At 43.9% G+C, this 18,313-nt stretch overlaps 2 protein-coding genes across 2 annotated transcripts in view; one reads left to right on the top strand and one right to left on the bottom strand.

The window, feature by feature from the left end:
• LOC129697685 (alanine--tRNA ligase, mitochondrial-like) overlaps nt 1–5,321 on the top strand; it is a 34,855-nt gene extending 29,534 nt beyond the window's left edge. The window contains 5 exon segments of the mRNA XM_055636394.1: nt 1,726–1,848; nt 2,065–2,175; nt 2,588–2,671; nt 2,752–2,862; nt 3,181–5,321. Of these exon segments, the coding sequence (XP_055492369.1) occupies nt 1,726–1,848; nt 2,065–2,175; nt 2,588–2,671; nt 2,752–2,862; nt 3,181–3,345 (594 nt within the window). The 3' untranslated portion in view covers nt 3,346–5,321.
• A 2,456-nt stretch (nt 5,322–7,777) lies between these two features.
• The window catches only part of lbr (lamin B receptor), a 42,658-nt gene continuing 32,122 nt past the window's right edge, over nt 7,778–18,313 (bottom strand). The window contains exons 10-14 of the mRNA XM_055636272.1: nt 13,279–13,404; nt 11,980–12,148; nt 11,794–11,874; nt 11,183–11,305; nt 7,778–9,625 (exon numbers count right to left, since the gene is read on the bottom strand). Of these exons, the coding sequence (XP_055492247.1) occupies nt 9,465–9,625; nt 11,183–11,305; nt 11,794–11,874; nt 11,980–12,148; nt 13,279–13,404 (660 nt within the window). The 3' untranslated portion in view covers nt 7,778–9,464. The remainder of the gene's footprint in view (nt 9,626–11,182; nt 11,306–11,793; nt 11,875–11,979; nt 12,149–13,278; nt 13,405–18,313) is intronic.

Here is an 18,313-nt window from a genome sequence, read left to right as displayed (position 1 = left end):
GATGCCCAAAATTGCGTCAATCCTTCCTTGTCAGTCGGGCAAAATCCAGCAACTGTCTTCTGAAGGGACCAACACCAACAGTTCAGGGTCTCGGTTCCACCTTCTGGAGGACAGTATGATATGGACAATCAATGTTTCCCTGCCTGCTTCACCTAGTTCTCAAGCATGGCTTCACCAATTGAAAGGAAAAGGTCAGCAGGTGTTAAAGAGGGTCCCTTGTACGCTGAGACACGAGAAGTTAGTGGAGGGATAGAAAATGGCAGAGAAATTAAACACTTGGTGCTGGGAGTGAATGGTGACCCAAAACAAATGAACATCAGCAAACTCAGAATGTGTGTGGGGGAAATGGCTGGGAATGAGAGATGGGTCCCCGAAAGCAAAACTGGCCAGTTCTCACGGTGACAAAACAGCTTGCTCCCTCTCACGCTCCCCAGTCTCAGATTTCTCTCTCCCCTCCCACAGGGCCAGACCTGTGACTATGTTCTCAAGCTTTACATTCCTCTGTGTTCCTTCCCGCTAACTGTCCTCTGGGTGACTAACATCCCACTGCATCCCAAGTCTCACCCTAAAGGAGATATTCCCTTTGTCCTCTCCATCCCAGTCCCTCTCACACGCTCTGTGCAACATAAAACAAATTTGTTTCCCCCCCCTTCCCATTCATGACAAAGGATCTTCAATCAGGAATGTTAACTCTGCCTCTCTCTCTGCACAGACGCTGCCCGGTTTGCTGAGTGTTTCCAGTATTTTCTAATTTTGTTCCAGATTTATTGTAATGCTATTTACACAAGTTTGTTCCTGTTTGGGAAGGGGCGGGCGGGAGGGATATGGACAGTCTGAGTGAATGGGCAAGGGTCTAGAAGATGGAAAATTACACTACGATTAGATTGACCAAGGGTCTCAACCCGAGACATCACCAGTCCATTCCCTCCCCCAGATGCTGCTTAATCCACTGAGTTATACCAGCGCTTTGTGTTTTACTCAGGATTTCTAAAGTGGAGGGTGAGTGAAAGGTGTTGCTGTACAGAGGGATCTAGGTGCAGGTTCAGCCAGCAACGTCTCTCTCTACTGACATTTGTCCCTGGTGACACCACAGCCAGAATACTGTGTACAGGTCAAGGGTCATGACCCATGGGAGGATACGGTGCAGGGAAGGTTCACAGGTTGAATCCTTTTTCTTCTCTTTTCTCTCTCCTTAACGAGCTTTTATTAAATTAATTAATCACAAATACAGAATAATGAAAAAAATCAGGACTGTCATTGGCAGTTTGCAAACAACAATCAGACAGTTATCAAGTTATAGTGTTGTCAACCTTATCCCAGATTGAACGCTGGGAAGGGGGGAGGGGGGGGGTGGGGACTGTGCTGTTCTGGGCTGGAGAGGAAGGAGGATTGTTTGATGCTCCCAGGGCCATTCAGCCGCCACCAGGCCTCGTGACTCGCTCGGCCATTCAGCGCTGGGAGGCGGAGAGGTCTATTCACTCGTGGAAGTCTTTCCACAGAGGCTGGTGCAGGTCGAGTCCCTGAGCCCAGTCACTGCCGGATGTGGAAGGAATCAGGGCAACAGGGTGAGTGCGGGAGGAGGTGGTGTAGACATGGGGAGCAGGAGTGAGGAACAGCGTGGCCTTCCCCATTTATGAAGAGAGCACTAAATGCTAGATGTTACGGCTTGCTGCAGTAATCTGCACTGTAGTTGTCCAGTGACCATGAATGTGCTTGTGTTGACAGGCCCGGGCCATGGGGAGTGCGCTGTGTGAGGAGGTGGACTCGCTGTGTGAGCGCAGCCAAGCTGCCCCGGCGTCGCTGCCGGTGGCCCAGCGGCAAGCCAAGGACATCGGCCGGCTCACCGACGTGAGACCCCCAGACACCCATGCATGAGAGGGGAGCGCCCCGACAATCCCTATCCGCCCCCTCCCGCTCCACTGTGATCCCACACCACCCCTCCTGCTGCACTCTCCGTCTCCACCTCTCCCGCTCCACCTCACCCCCCTCCCGCTCCACGCCGCTCCCTCACCCCCCCCCCCCCCCCCTCCAGCCCCAGGGTCACACCTCTGCCCTTGGTTCCAGGTGGTTGATGGGGCGACGGTCCCGCAGAGAGAGCGGCGGCAACTCCAGCAGCGTCTCCGCGCCCTGCAGCGAGTGGCCAACACACGCGTCCGCAGGCTGGAGGACCAGGCGGTGAGTGGGCCCAGGGCACCCAGTCATGGGGGTGGGGACGGGAGCAGCGCCGTCTCCTAGGGACACGGGGAGGGGCGGGTGGGTGCTTTTGGCCGCAGTGTGGGGTGAGGGAGGGGCGAAGGGTGGGGTGAAGACGGGTTATGGTGGGCGTTTGCGGGCAGTGGGCAGGGTTGGTCGGTGGCGGACAGTGTTGGAGTGGAATTACTGGGATAAGGTGGGTGCTTCGAGCGGTGGGTGGGGTTGAGGGGTTAAGATGGGTGAAGGGGAGGGTTTGATTGGGGTGGGGAGGGGGAACGGATGAACGTTTTGGGGTGGTGGACATGGTGACGAGCAGAGCCGTGTGGGTGTCTGCTCCCTGAAACCAGTCCTCTCTTCTCTTGTCCTCACTGCCCCCGTCTCTGCCCTTCTCCAGGCAGCTGTCCAGCTCCGTGTGGTCCTGGCGCAGTCACCGGACCAGATGTTGCTGGTGGACATGATCCCTGGTCAGCCTGTCACAGTAAGTGTGGCCTCCCCTACCCTGTTACACTGCCCACCCCCAACTCTCTCCCCCGGGACTCAGCGGTCTCTGTGTTGCAGGTCCTGGGGAAGATGGTGAAGCTGCTGTCGGTGGAGAGGCCGCACTGCTCAGTGATGCTGCTGAGCTCCCAGCCTGGAGGGAAGGTGGTTTGTGTGTGTGGGGTCGCCCAGGTGAGTGGCAGTGTGTGACCTGCTCCTCTACTGAATGCCCCCCCCCCCCCGTCACATCGCCCCCGCTCCCCAACCCTCGCCTGCCTCCTCCACATCGCACGCCCGCCCCCTCTATATCACCCCTTGTCCGCCCCACAACACCCTTCCCGTCCCCACGGCCTCCTGCCCCACCCCTCACCTTGTCCACACCTCACCCTCTCCCTCCCCACACCAGCGCTTTTTCTGCCCTTCCTTGCCCGTTCAGTAATGTTTCATTTCCCTCTGACCCCTCTCCCTCCAAACATTCACACCCAATCATGTTACTCTTGCTCTGCCCAGGATCTGCGGAACAACCTGCCTGCCGTGGACTGGGCACTCGCCGTCTGTGCAGGGATGGGCGGGAACGCCGGAGGCTCCGCTCATATCGCCAAGGGCATTGGGAATAGTTCCAACCTGGAGGAAGTTATCCAAATGGCCCTGCAGTACGCCAGAAGCAGAATGTAAATGTTGGTGCTGTTGGTGAGCAGGCTCTCTCCTTCTCTTGCCGATGAACAGTCCTGTGACAAGTGCCTGGTCATGCTGTTCAGATGGGAGCCATCGTGTTGAGCTGCACCCTCTGTGACTCTCTGGTCAAGGGATTCTGCAACAGTTCCAGCTCCTGCACCACTTGGAGGGCTGTGGGACAGTGATCGGGCCGGGTCCTGTGTGTCGGTGACAGTTTCCTGGGCCCTGGGCTTCTTGTGGGTCAGTCTGTGGTGCACGAAGCGCTCCTGCTCAAAGGCACGGACACGAGTTCGCCAGATGGGATGCAGAGTCCTGAGGGGTGTCATTGCTGATTGAACCCAGTCGGGTCTAGATGAGTTCTGGATATGAGAACAATGGGACTTTGATTTGGAGCATTGATTGATATTGAGGGCTGGCAATCTCCTGGTGGTAGTTGACCAGCATCATTTGAGGGACTGATCAAGGATTTTCTCCGATTGGAACAGGCATGGAGAGGATTCTGATTTAAGAAGCCTTTGGTCATAATCCTGTGGCTGGTGGCTCTGCACCCATGGCTCATCATCAAATTACCTGGAAAGTCAGAACCTGTGTGCTCATACTCCACCAACACATTATTTGGTTAAATAACCCAGCCTCTGCTGCCTGCTCACCTCCTGACCCACCCCTGTTGTCAGGTAGATGAGTAATCCTCCTCGCTGCAACAGCCAGCATTCACGTCTATTGCTGCCTCTCCCCCCACTGGTCTGCTGAATGGCAAGTTGGAATTATGTTGAGCATTGGGACAGTGTGGTGTAGGGTGACAGATGAATGTGAAGGTTTGTTTTCTACTAATTAAAGGTTTTTTTGCAGGAGCTGCCAGTTTCCTTGATTGTTGTTTTTGCCCGTCATGGGATTGAGCAGTGGCAAAGATGCTCTTGTGATTACAGAGACTGGTGGTGTCAGCTCTCTGATCTCCTGGAGTAATAGTAACTTGTGATTAGAAAGGTTGGTTGGGTGAAGCTCTAGTTTTCTTCGCAATGCTGCCAGTGGAATTGATGGAAGCTGTTCCACTGAGTTGAGTAACAAGGGTGGGGTGAGGAGACCCATTGGAGCGTGAGGAGAAGGGGAGGGGGCTGACCTATAGCCGAATGAGAGACATTGTTGGAACAGCAAATTTGGAAGGCTGCTTGTGAAAGAGTCAGCACAATAGATACAGATTATTCAGAGTGGAAAAGGAGTTGCCCTGAATGCATTTTTGTGTTGTGGCAGAAGCACGAACCCAAACAGGTGTTTCTCTCTCTCTCTCTCTCTCTCTCTCTCTCTCTCGTGTTCCTAGTTTACACTGTTCCCAACTTCTTGAGAAATGGCTCATGGCTTTTGACTTAGAAACATAGAAAATAGGTGCAGGAGGAGGCCCTTAAAGCCTGCACCGCCATTCATTGTGATCATAGCTGATCATTCACAATCAGTAACCATGCCTGCCTGCTCCCCATATATCCCTTGATTCCGCTGGCTCCCAGAGCTCTATGTAACTCTCTTTTAAATTCATCTAGTGAATTGGCCTCTACTGCCTTCTGTGGCAGAGAATGCCACCAATTCACAACTTTTTGGGTGAAAACATTTTTTCTCATGTCAGTTTTAAATGGCCTCCCCTTTATTCTTAAGACTGTGGCCCCTGGTTCTGGACTCCCCCATCATTGGGAACATTTTTCCTGCACCTAGCTTGTTCAGTCCTTTTACAATTTTATACGTTTCTATAAGATCCCCCCACATCCTTCAAAATTCCACTGCACCAGACTTAGCAAAATCAGGACAATAAAGCCAGCAAAGGCCATGAGGACATGATCACTCCGAAATAAACTATAGGACCATTTATTGCAAATCTTTATTCCAGCAAAAAATAAAAGTATTCTCACTTTGTACAATGGATATTGTTACACAAGCAATTAATAAAAATTTAAATCAAATTCCCCGTTACCCACCCACCAATCCCCCCCCCCCCAAAACAAAACTATTATTTACATTTATTTCCATATCTCCAACACAAAACTGATTCAGCAAAGCTCACCTGTTAGGATGAAATGAACAGGATTTCAGATGGAGTTCCAGTTGCAAGTGGGAGCTGTAATTTACAATGGGTCATTTTCTCACACTGCATCCCACTAGGTGATAATGTGCTTGGGGTGGCAAAAGGATGTGAGATATGGGAGGGCATCCTGTGCTATCTGTGTGGGAAGCCAGAGCCTGCTTTTTGGATAACATTCCATTTCATTTTTTCAATGCACTCTTCCTGCCATTTATTCTCACCACCTTTCTGCCGCAAATGAGCCATAGATTATCACTGTGGTTCACTCTGCAATGTTAAGCCAGTCAGTCACCAGCCATCAATCTCATTTATTTTATGCCCACCACAAATTCACATCTACAGGTGTCTTAAATACCTCACCACTGTACTAGCCATGATATTAGTAACAAGTCACATAGGAAACAAAGGGAAAACATGGAATCCTAGAAACATTACTGGAAGTGTTCATTTTTTTGTAGAGCCACTTTGAACAGTGATTATTTCAGCTGGGCCCTGGATAGGCAGAGACCACTGGATGGAGGTAGGGGTAAAGAAACATTTGCAGTTAGAGATTTATCAGTGTGCAGTTCTAGGTCCTGAAGTACTTTATCCTAGGATCTTAAAAAAGTCAGCTAGCAAGATAGTTAAGGTAAATAAAACAAACTGCTGATGCTGTGGAGGAGTTAAGTTAGTTTTAATTTTCCAAAATTTCTTAGATCTGGGAAAGAGTCCATTAGATTGTAAAGTAGCAGATGTGACTCCTTCGTTCTAAAGGGGAGACATGAAACTACAGGCCAGTTAGCTTAATGTGTCATAGGGAAAATGGTAGAAGCTATTATTCATGACATTATTGTAGGACATTTGGTAAATAAAATTAAGGTAATCAGGCAAAAAGTTAGTGGTTTTGTAAAATGGAAATGTTGATTGACCAATTTATTATACTTCTATGAAGTAACATGCTCTTAATAGTTTGTAGAGGTCCAAGATACAGTGGGATCTCAATGTCCTTGTGCACGATTTATACAGACTAGGATGAGGCAAGACATTTAGAAAGCTAATTTTATTTATTGCTGTGGAAGTTAATATAAAGGTAGGTCATGCTTCTGTTAGATAGAGCATTGGCAAGGGTAAATCTGTGTGCAGTGTAAAGTACTGGTCTCCTTCTTTAAGGAAGGATGCAAGGAAGCAGGTCGGAGGGCCTGATTTCTGGAATGGGCACCTTGTATTACAAAGCAAGGGTTGAATAGTCAAGTTGTACGTGTTCAACAGGGTGAGCGGAGAACTAATTGTTCATCAAATTCTGAGTCGTGACAAGGTCAAATTCTGAGTCGTGACATCAAATTCTGAGTCGTGACAAGGTGGATGTTTACTCTTGTAGAATAATCTAGAACTAGGGGGTTACCATTTAATTGGAGCTACCTATTTGAGACAGATAAGGTGAATTTTCTTTCACTGTACAATTGAGGTTTTGGAGCTTTTTTCCACATTATAGATGAGAGTTCTTGAATATTTTTAAGGCAGTACTAGATAGAATTGTAGTAACCAGTGGGGGAGCATGCGGTGGGGAAAGAAATGGCTAGGTGTAAGCAGAGGTGCAATTACATTCATATTGGTACAGTAATTGCTAACTGAATGATACAGTAGACTGATGGCCAACACCTGCTTTTAATTGGTATGCATGTGATCAGCAGAGAGGCCTGAGGTAAGCCAGCTGCAGTTGAGCTCAGGACCAATGTTGCTGCACCATGGGAGTAGCTTATAGAGACAAGGGATTCCTCTGAAATACAATATTTGCAGCAGCAAATTCTCTTTGACCCACTTGCTGATGGAAATTGAAAGTGGTGCACATTTTAGGAAAAATTCAACAACTGCAAATACAGTGAAAATGGGCAACCCAAATTCCATCTGAAATGCTGTAATTCAATTAACATGTTTTACACAGTTAGAAGAATTACTCAAAACTGCATAAGACAAGAACATATGAAAATGTCATCTTGTTAAATTGTAGATCTGATATATAAGAGCAGAATTAAAATTTACATCAAACAAACTGAGAACACAAAGTTGCTATCTGCTGTACGGCTGCTGAGGACTTGAATCAACAGCAACTCGCCTGAGGCTAAGGCTCGAATACCTGATCTAGTGCTTTTCTTCACGTTTGAGGGTAGTGATGTCTGGGTCTATGCACTCAACTATTAATACTGTCATTGGTTTTAAAGAGAATTATGTAAACCTTTAAATGAAGCACATAGGACATTGAACAAAGACTCTGCATTCACTACCAACTGGAACAGTTCATAGCTCACATACAAAAATATTTTCAAAACAAGTCATCTTTCCATTACATCCCCCACCAATCCCTTGTTTATAAAATGTTCAATTCAAGTATTTTATATCAGTTTAATGCACATGCCAATTAAAACAGCACTTTGGAAAAGAAAAGAATCATGATACAACAGACCGAGCAAGGCAGGCAGTGAAATTGGGTGTTTATGTGCTGAGTGAAAACCCAACCATGTGAAATAACTTGCTGTATACTGTGTTAGGGAAATCTACCTGCCATTTCCCCATGTTGTAATCATGTCAACTCAAAACACAAAGCACTTCCAATTGATTTTGTGACAGTGGTTTCTAGCTGGTGGACCACAATCAAGGAAGGAAATTCCATGTCTGAAACCCATTTAAAATGTTTTATATTTTCACAGTACAACTTTTCAAGAGCTAGAAATAGGGACCGAATCAACTTATTTCATTTTCAATCATAATACAATCAGTGAAAATGGGCCTCAGTGGAAATGAGTGTACAGATTCGCAGAACTCACTGCCCATTTCCAAAACAATGCAATACCCTTCACCAGTCACTCAACAGAATAGGAAAAGCAGTTATTTTACCTAACTACCTTGTATCCTTCTACTTTTGGTCTTTGCTAACTGCTAAAAACCAACACAGTCACAACATTTTAAGCAAATTTTCACCCAATTAGAAATTAAGTTTTTAGGTTAACAAACACCTTGCAAAACAACAGCAAAAAAAATCAAATTGCTGAGATTTTAGTTCACAATATCTAAGAGTATAATCTTCCTTCAATCCAGTTAATAGACCCATTTCTCCTTAAACTAATGCATACACACCAATAACATGATTCAAACCAGACAGCCCACTCACTCTATTTCAGACACCAGAACATTCAATGAAACTAAGTGGCTAAGATGCATTTTGATTGCTGTTGTAAAGATGTTTCTTTTATGATATTTTATCAAGACATCCAGTAAAAACACGAACAAAACAGAATCAGGAAGTAGTTCTAGTTTTAAGACTTCTTGAGGTGTTTAATAGGTTTGGAAGTATTCTGGAATCTGATTGCAGGATGCTTGCTTTATTTTTTTATTTTAGCTAGAGTAAAGTTGGAGGCAGTGAGATGAGGGAAGGAGAAATATCTCAAAGTCAAATTAACCAAGAACAAGGGGAGATTATACAAGATGGTGCAAAACTGCTGTGACAGGTGTGATTTTTTTTTTTAATTCGAAAAGTTTTTATCGAATAGGCCCTTAATTGTGAGTGTGAAATATTAGTGGATAAGATAAGATAAGACAATGTATGTCATGACCCAAGTAGGAAGAAATGAAAGAAAATAATGGAGACCGTTGTAAAAAGTAGCCATTTCACTGTAAGGGATGTTATGTTTGGCAATAAGGGGTCAAAGAACAAATTTTATGATCTTAAAAGTGAGTCATGACAAACATTAAAGTACCAAATTTAGAATGTTGAAATTTGACAAATGCCTGAGAAAAAAGAAGACTTATGTGCAATGGAAAAACTGCACAACAAGGAACAATTATCCATGTGTCAAGTGACAAAAAGTCTGAAGTTGTTAGAAAGCTTCTATGCTTTGTGATGAAAAAGCACGTGGATAATTTTAGGATTTTATTTCTAAAAATGTGACAGGACAGGATAGAGATGAAAAAAATAAATATATATTTTTTAAAACAGGTTGCATGATTAATACCAAATGAATAATCTGTCTTCATCTTGTGTTTTACTTTTAATCATCAGACCTTGTGTACAGAGACTGGCTCAGTAGATGTAGGGTACAATCCGATATGGGACCAGCTGGCGGTACTTATTCCAAGCCACACCGTATTTTTTTCTGCACTGATGCTCATCTCTGGCCTCACGATGAATGAGCAAGCAAGTGAAGTAAATTATATAGAAATATGGAAGGATGTGGTTAAACCCTGCAGACAAAACAAAGAGCAAATCTCAATTACATTAGAAATTTCACTGTTGTCTTCATTATGAACATATTATTGAAAGGAGTCTGTGCTAAATACTTGCTATAACGGACCAGAAGGCTAGGAAAACATTTACATCCCATTTTCAGCCTCCAGCAGTACCTGTTTTTTTGATAATACTTCTGCAGAGACTTCCCACATTCAGTTTGTTTTCTTCCAGACAATAGATAAGAGCTCTAGGGGCTAGCAGAATTGAGGGATATGGGGGGAAGGCAGGCATGGGTTACTGATTGTGGATGATCAGCCATGATCACAATGGTGGTGCTGGCTCGAAGGGCAAATGGCCTCCTCCTGCACCTATTTTCTAGGTTTCTACAATACTATCACAATGTTTAAGAGACATTTAGACAGGTACTTGGAAAGGACAGGTTTAGAGGGATATGGGTCAAATGCAAGCAGGTGGGACTGGTGTAGATGGGACATGTTGGCCGCTGTGAGCAAGTTGGGCCGAAGGGCCTGTTGCCAGGTTGTAAGACTCTGTGCTTCCGATTCTTTTGGATCGTGCACCATTCCTTCCGAATGCTGCTGTTCACTTTAATTCCCTAATAACACATCTCAAAATTTCCCCCATCCTTAAACTCATCATAATTTTCAACATCCAGGAATGTAACCCGTCAAAAAAAGTGAAGTCGGATGGATCTGTGGACTAGTCCAAAAACTCCTGGCAAGTTTAATTGTTACAACAAATTTGTATTTGATCACAAAAATAACTATAATTCCTGTGTAACTTTAGTGAATGAGAGTACAGTACCCAAAACATCACCTATCCGTATTTTCCAGAGATGTTTGACCCGCTGAGTTACGCCAGAATGTTGTGTCTTTTTTAGTGACTGAGATCCTACGATAAAGGCCCTCTAAATTTGAGTTTGTTACAGTTTACTACTGAATACTGTAAGTATTGTCTGTAGAAGCTGCGTGAACAGGCTGGAGATAGCAGACGAGTGCAAAGTTTTTGATACTGCTGATTTCATAATGCCTTTCCCATAAACAATCTTACTTCCCTTCCCATTCTTTCTTTCGATTTTTAACCAAAGTGCATCAGTTGAGAGCTGGACTGAATTTTACATGGACCTCCAGAGATCAAGATTCTCAAAGTGATTAATCGGCAGAGTGATGGTCTGAAGAAGTGTCTCGACCTGAAATGTCGCCCATTCCTTCTCTCCAGAGATGCTGCCTGTCCCACTGAGTTACTCCAGCATTTTGTGTCTACCTACCCATGGTTTAATAATGTTTTATTCTGGCTTCCTTTCCATAGCTCACTGAATGGAATTCTAAATTACCCACCATTTCTTACACAAACATCATATGTTTTTCAGTAAATTTCTCTTCATGGTTTGGCTACAGCATCTGAAGCAGCAAAAATATTTCTAACTTGGTTAACTATGCACTCTTCAGTCCCATTCCCAACCTAGACATAAGGAACATCGGCTACTTGACTCTTAACCTTTCCATTCACTTGATCAATACTTAGCCCTCTGATGAAGCCAATTTCTTACTTACCACAAGGCAACGACCAAGCCAAAGCCATGATGAGGTCTCCCAGGTAGTTTGGGTGACGAACGGTTCCCCACCATCCAGAAACAATCAGACTCTTCCCTGTTGCAGTGGGAATAGTTTTCAAATCTGCAGGAAAAAAAACATGACTTTACAAAAAGTAAAGATCACATAAAAATAAACGCTACTGAACAAGTCTTCTGCAGTAATTAGCTCAAAAACACCACAAATGCAAAAATATTTGTTCAAACTGTACAGTATAGGGACAGTCGCTGAGTTACCGGAGTAGGCATTCCGAGCCCTAATTAGCCATTTAATTTATACTAAATAACACCTGGTGTCCCCACTACATTGAGTGAGCCAAAGGAGTCACTCCAGCACAGCTAACCTGGCACAGGTCAGCTTGTGAATATATGGGGATTGTTTGCTAAATTGTCATATGCTCAGACAGTTTGTACAGAACAATAAATAGCGCAGAAATACTGAGCAATATAGACCAGTATTGAAATTGTACATAAAGCAGAACTGAAATATCGTATTTTATATTGCTCTGAAAATTAATCTTTCCACTTAATTCTAACGCACAGTGAAAATATTTATTAAACACAGATACTTACGTGCCAATTTAGGGTCATGAGGATCTCTTCTGAACGCATTCTTCTGTGAGTTAGCAGCCCGAAATATGATATACCCGACAGCTGCAATGCAAAAATCAAGTTTGACAACTGGAACGTGAGTGATTACACTGTGAGATTATAGCAGCACGTTTAGCAAATCCCCACTAGACAGAGAAACTCGCTTACTGTTGAGAGCGATGATTGCCAGGGCTAAGGGCCAGCTCAGTTCATTCGGATGATTAACCAGATAGAAAGCTTGTAGACTGTACACAAATGGGACCCAGACCAGATTGCCAAATGCCAGCATGTAGCCAAAGCCTTCATGCACAATATCCATCGTAGTCAGAATTGCAGCCTGCGTTCAAATATAGAGAAAGCAAAAAAGTGTGAACATGAACACCTTCAAAGCCGGGAAAAAAAACAAACGGCTGGAGGAACTCAGCGGGTCAGGCAGCTGTGGAAGGAAACGGAGTGACCCCGTTTTGGGTTGGGAGTGGAAAGAGTCAAGGGGAGGGGGTGAGACCAGGTAGTGATGTCATGTGGGGGAGAAAGGAAAAAGGGTCACCCATTTCCCCCCCCCCCCCCCGCCCTCTCCATCCATTCCCCTTTACCCTGCATTGGATCCTAAACCTTCATCTTCCTTATCAGATTCTACCATTTGCTCCTTTTGTCTTCTCCACCTATCACCTCCTGCCCTGGTCACCATTTCCACCCTTCCCTCGTCCCCATCTGCCAATTGTTTCCTCCTCATCTGCATCCAGCTATCACTATCTCTTGCCCCACAACATTCCCTGGCCTCTCTACCAGATTTCTCCCCTCAACTCCAATCTGAAGAAGGACCCCGACCCAAAACAATGCCATGTGCATTCCTCCACAGATGCAGCCTAACCCACTGAGTTCCTCCAGCATATTTTTTCTTCAAGATTCCAACAGCTGCAATCTCTTGTGTCTCCTACAAAGCTGGACTCTGGAGAGACGGATGGGAAGAAGACAAATATGCAACATATTCCTTCTTAATTCAGATTCCCACTAGGTGCACAGATAACAGGCATCCTTGGAGCAACTATTCATACTGTATATGAAATGATCCGCCAGAGGATGTGGTCGAGGCATGTACATTACTAGCATTCAAAAGACATTTGGATAGGTTCATGGATAGGAAAGGTTTGGAGGTATAGGGATAAATTACAGGTAAATTGGTCTAGCTCAAGTTGGTCAGCAATGATGAGTTAGGCTGAAGGGCCAGTTTCCATGCTGTATTACTCTACGAGTGTGCCTGCAGTCATTCTAACCACAGAACATCAGTCGAGCCAAGCAAGGACCAGCCTTCACCCAACAGCTGCAAAAACGGCAACTTCTAGAAGGTTGCATGGTTTGGCTACAGTGGGATAACACCCTTTTCCAAATACACTATGACAATTGGCATTTATTCAAAAGCCAACTGAGCATTTTGAAGCGCTGGCAAGATGAAAACATCAGAATTACCTCATTCCATAGTGCATCAAGTACATAGAGAAGCTGGAAGCTGTTTACAAGGATCATCGCCAATGAAGGAACATCACGGTTCTGCACTTTCATCTCAGCAAACAGCAATCCCAAGTTAATGACAACCTACAACATTTGGAGAAACAAAGCAATGCTCATTGTCACCAAGTAACTATAAGCCACACACTAACTTTTACAATTTTATGAAATTTTACTTTATAGGAGGAAACCTTTTATGCGACTTCTACAGGATGTGCCATGCAGTGCATACCAGCTCCAGACCAGTACAAATAGTCTGCATTTTGCAACCATAGGCGTTGCAAATCCACCTCATTAAACCTCATCAAAACACAGCCAACCACCAGCTTTTGTACTGGATGATTACAGGTACGAAACCTGTGATTAATCTTCAAATGCTGATGATTGCACGAAAATGAAAGGGATAAGATCACAACCCCTTTCTATTTATAAAATACATTCAACAGTGGTTCAAGCATTCAACACTAGAAACTCATACAATGTTTCATTTATGACGGATGCAAAATCTATGTGCATTGTATATGATATTGCCACCTATACATCAGCTATATTCTCCACAAAACGGGGTCCTTTCTCTTCCACGTATATGGATCTGCTACGCATTGGCTGAAAGGTGCCAGCCTCTGATAAATTATTCCTGCCACTATTATTGACCCAAGCCTTCCAATGCCAAACCAGTGTTAATGCTGCAACTTGCCCATTTATTGACACAAGTCCCTACTTCCAATGGCATTGTGGCATGTGTCATTTATACAGAAACAGCTTGGTATGCTGATTGCAGCACTTGCCTGCAGTGTGGCACAAGACCCACAACTAGAGAGGAACTGACATGTACATAGGGCTTATCCTCCATCACCCCAACCTGCATGCATACATTCATGTATAAAATGGGAGGAATCTTGGAGAGAGGCACAAATGGGAGAATAGCTTGGATGCTGTAGAATCGGTATGGGTAGAACTGCAAAATAGCCGAGGGCAGAAAATGTTTGTTGGAGTGGTATACAGACCACCAAACAGCAGTAGGGAGGTTGGGGATAGCAGGAAATTAGGGATGTGTGTAGAAATGCTACAGCGGTTATCATGGGTGACTTTAATCTACATATAGATTGGGCCAACCAAATTGGTAATAGTGCTGAGGAGGAGGATTTCCTGGAATGTATACGGGATGGGTTTTTAAACCAATATGTAGAGGAACCGACTTGAGGGCAGGCCATCCTAGACTGGGTATTGTGTAATGTGGAAATATTAGTTAGCGATCTTGCTGTGCAAGGCCCCTTGGGCAACAGTGACCATAATATGGTGGATTTCTGCATTAGGATGGAAAGTGACAGTTAATTCAGAGATTAGTGTCCTGAACTTGGAATTGGAAGAGCAAATATGTAAGGAGATAGCAGATATTAGTAGTAAGCACAAGGTAGTGATTGTGGGAGATTTCAATTTTCCACACATAGACTGGGAAACACATTCTGTAAATGGGCTGGATGGTTTGGAGTTTGTAAAATGTGTGCAGGATAGTTTTTTGCAGCAATACATTGAGGTGCCTACTAGAGAAGGGGCAGTGCTGGACCTCCTGTTAGGAAATGAGACGGGTCAGGTTGCGGAGGTATGCGTTGGGGAACAGTTCGGGTCCAGTGATCACAATACCATTAGTTTCAATATAATTATGGAGAGGGTCAGAACTGGATCTAGGGTTGAGATATTTGATTGGAGAAAAGCTAACTTTGATGAGATGCGAAAGGATTTAAAAGGAGTGAATTGGGACATTTTGTTTTATGGGAAGGATGTAGAAGAGAAATGGAGGACATTTAAAGGGGACATTTAAGAGTACAGAATCTTTATGTCCCTGTTCGGCTGAAAGGAAATAGTAAAAATTGAAAAAAACGATGGTTTTCAAGGGAAATTGGACACTTGGTTCCGAAAAAGAGAGAGATTTACAATAATTATAGGTAGCATGGAGTGAATGAGGTGCTTGAGGAGTATAAAGAATGTAAAAAGAATCTTAAGAAATTAGAAAAGCTAAAAGAAGATTTGGCAAGTAAGGTGAAAGTAAATCCAAAAGGTTTCTACAGCTACATTAATAGCAAAAGGATAACGAGGGATAAAATTGGTCCATTAGAGAGACAGAGTGGACAGCTATCTGCAGAGCCAAAAAAGATGGGGGAGATATTGAACAATTTCTTTTCTTCGGTATTCACCAAGGAGAAGGATATTGAATTATGTGAGGTAAGGGAAACAAGTAGAGTAGCTATGGATACTATGAGATTCAAAGAAAAAGAAGTACTGACACTTTTGAAAAATATAAAAGTGGATAAGTCTCCAGGTCCTGACAGGATATTCCCTAGGACATTGAGGGAAGTTAGTGTAGAAATAGCAGGGGCTGTGACAGAAATATTTCAAATGTCATTAGAAACGGGAATAGTCCCCGAGGATTGACGTACTGCGCATGTTGTTCCATTGTTTAAAAAGGGTTCTAAGAGTAAACCTAGCAATTATAGACCTGTTAGTTTGACTTCAGTGGTGGGCAAATTAATGGAAAAGATACTTAGAAATAATATATATAAGCATCTGGATAAACAGGGTCTGATTAGGAACAGTCAACATGGATTTGTGCCTGGAAGGTCATGTTTGACTAATCTTGAATTTTTTGAAGAGGCTACTAGGGAAATTGATGAGGGTAAAGCAGTGGATGTTGTCTATATGGACTTTAGTAAGGCCTTTGACAAGGTTCCTCATGGAAGGTTGGTTAAGAAGGTTCAATTGTTGGGTATAAATGCAGGAGTAGCAAGATGGATTCAACAGTGGCTGAATGGGAGACGCCAGAGAGTAATGGTGGATGGCTGTTTGTCAGGTTGGAGGCAGGTGACAAGTGGGGTGCCTCAGGGATCTGTGTTGGGTCCACTGTTGTTTGTCATGTACATCAATGATCTGGATGTAGGTGTGGTAAATTGGATTAGTAAGTATGCAGATGATATTAAGATAGGTGGTGTTGTGGATAATGAAGTAGATTTCCAAAGTCTACAGAGAGATTTAGGCCATTTGGAAGAATGGGCTGAAAGATGGCAGATGGAGTTTAATGCTGATAAGTGTAAGGTGCTACATCTTGGCAGGACAAATCAAAATAGGACGTACATGGTAAATGGTAGCGAATTGAGGAATGCAGTTGAACAGAAGGATCTGGGAATAACTGTGCATAGTTCCCTGAAGGTGGAATCTCATGTGGATAGGGTGGTAAAGAAATATTTTGGTATGCTAGCCTTTATAAATCAGAGCATTGAGTATAGAAGTTGGGATGTAATGTTAAAATTGTATAAGCCATTGGTGAGACCAATTCTGGAGTATGGTGTACAATTTTGGTCGCCCAAATATAGGAAGGATGTCAACAAAATAGAGAGAATACAGAGGAGATTTACTAGAATGTTGCCTGGGTTTCAGCAACTACGTTACAGAGAAAGGTTGAACAAGTTAGGGCTTTATTCTCTGGAGCGCAGAAGGTTAAGGGGGGACTTGATAGAGGTCTTTAAAATGATGAGAGGGATAGACAGAGTAGACGTGGATAAGCTTTTCCCACTGAGAGTAGGGAAGATTCAAACAAGAGGACATGACTTCAGAATTAAGGGACAGAAGTTTAGGGGTAACATGAGGGGGAACTTCTTTACTCAGAGAGTGGTAGCTGTGTCGAATGAGCTTCCAGTGGAAGTGGTGGAGGCAAGTTCGATTTTATCATTTAAAAATAAATTGGATAGGTATATGGATGGGAAGGGAATGGAGGATTATGGTCTGAGTGCGGGTAGATGGGACTAGGGGGAAAATAATTGTTCGGCATGGACTTGTAGGGCCGAGGTGGCCTGTTTCCGTGCTGTAATTGTTATATGGTTAACTTGAATAAAGGAGACTTTGAAGTTATGAGACTGGAATTGGCTAGGATAGATGGACAAATTATACTTAAAGGGTTGACGGTGGAGATGCAATGGCGAAGATTTAAAGACCACATGGATGAACTCCAGAAATTGTTCATCCCAATCTGGTGAAGAACTAAAACTGGGAAGGCGTCTCAACCGTGGCCGACGAGGGAAGTCCAGGAGAGTGTTAAAGCCAAGGACGAGGCTTATAAATTGGCCAGAAGAAGCGGCAAACCAGAGGATTGTGAGAAATTTAGAACTCAACAGAGGAGTACAAAGCGGTTAGTTAACAGGGGGAAATAAAGAGCATGAAAGAAAGCTTGCGGAGAATATAAAAACTGACTGTAAAAGTTTCTATAGGTATATAAAAAGGAAAAGATTAGTGAAGACGAATGTAGGTCCCTTATAATCAGAGACAGGTGAATTTATAATGGGAAACAAGGAAATGGCAGAACAGTTAAACAAGTACTTTGGTTTTGTCTTCACTAAGGAAGACAAACAATCTCCCGGAAATACTAGGGGACCGAGGATCTAGTGAGTGAGGAACTGAAGGGAATCAGTTGTGTTGAATCAGTCAGAAAATTGTGTTAGTAAACTGTTGAGACTGAAGGCAGATAAAACCCCAGGGTCTTATTGTCTGCATCCCAGAGTACTCAAGGAGGTGGCGCTAGAAATCAAGGATGCATTGGTGATCATTTTCCAATGTTCTCCCGACTCTGGATCAGTTCCTGTGGACTGGAGGGTAGCTAATGTAACTCCACTATTCATGAAAGGACGGAGAGAGAAAACGGGGAATTATAGACCAGTTAGCCTTACATTGGTAGTGGGGAAGTTGCTGGAGTCAATTATTAAAGATGTTGCAGCAGCGTTTTGGAAAATAGTGATGGATTTTTGAAGGGGAACTCATGCTTGACTAATCTTTTGGAGTTTTTTGAGGATGTAACAAGTAGAATGGAAAAGGGAGTGACAATGGATGTGGTGTATCTGGACTCTCAAAAATTCTTTGATAAGGTCCCACACAAGAGATCAGTGTGAAAAATTAGAACACATGGTTTTGGGGGCAGGATATTGACATGGATAGAGAACTGGTTGGCAGA

The sequence above is a fragment of the Leucoraja erinacea genome, chromosome 5 (assembly GCF_028641065.1).
Source record: "Leucoraja erinacea ecotype New England chromosome 5, Leri_hhj_1, whole genome shotgun sequence".
Classification (NCBI taxonomy): domain Eukaryota; kingdom Metazoa; phylum Chordata; class Chondrichthyes; order Rajiformes; family Rajidae; genus Leucoraja; species Leucoraja erinaceus.
Note: the sequence above shows the minus strand (reverse complement) of the source record. Positions and strands in the feature narration are given on the sequence as shown.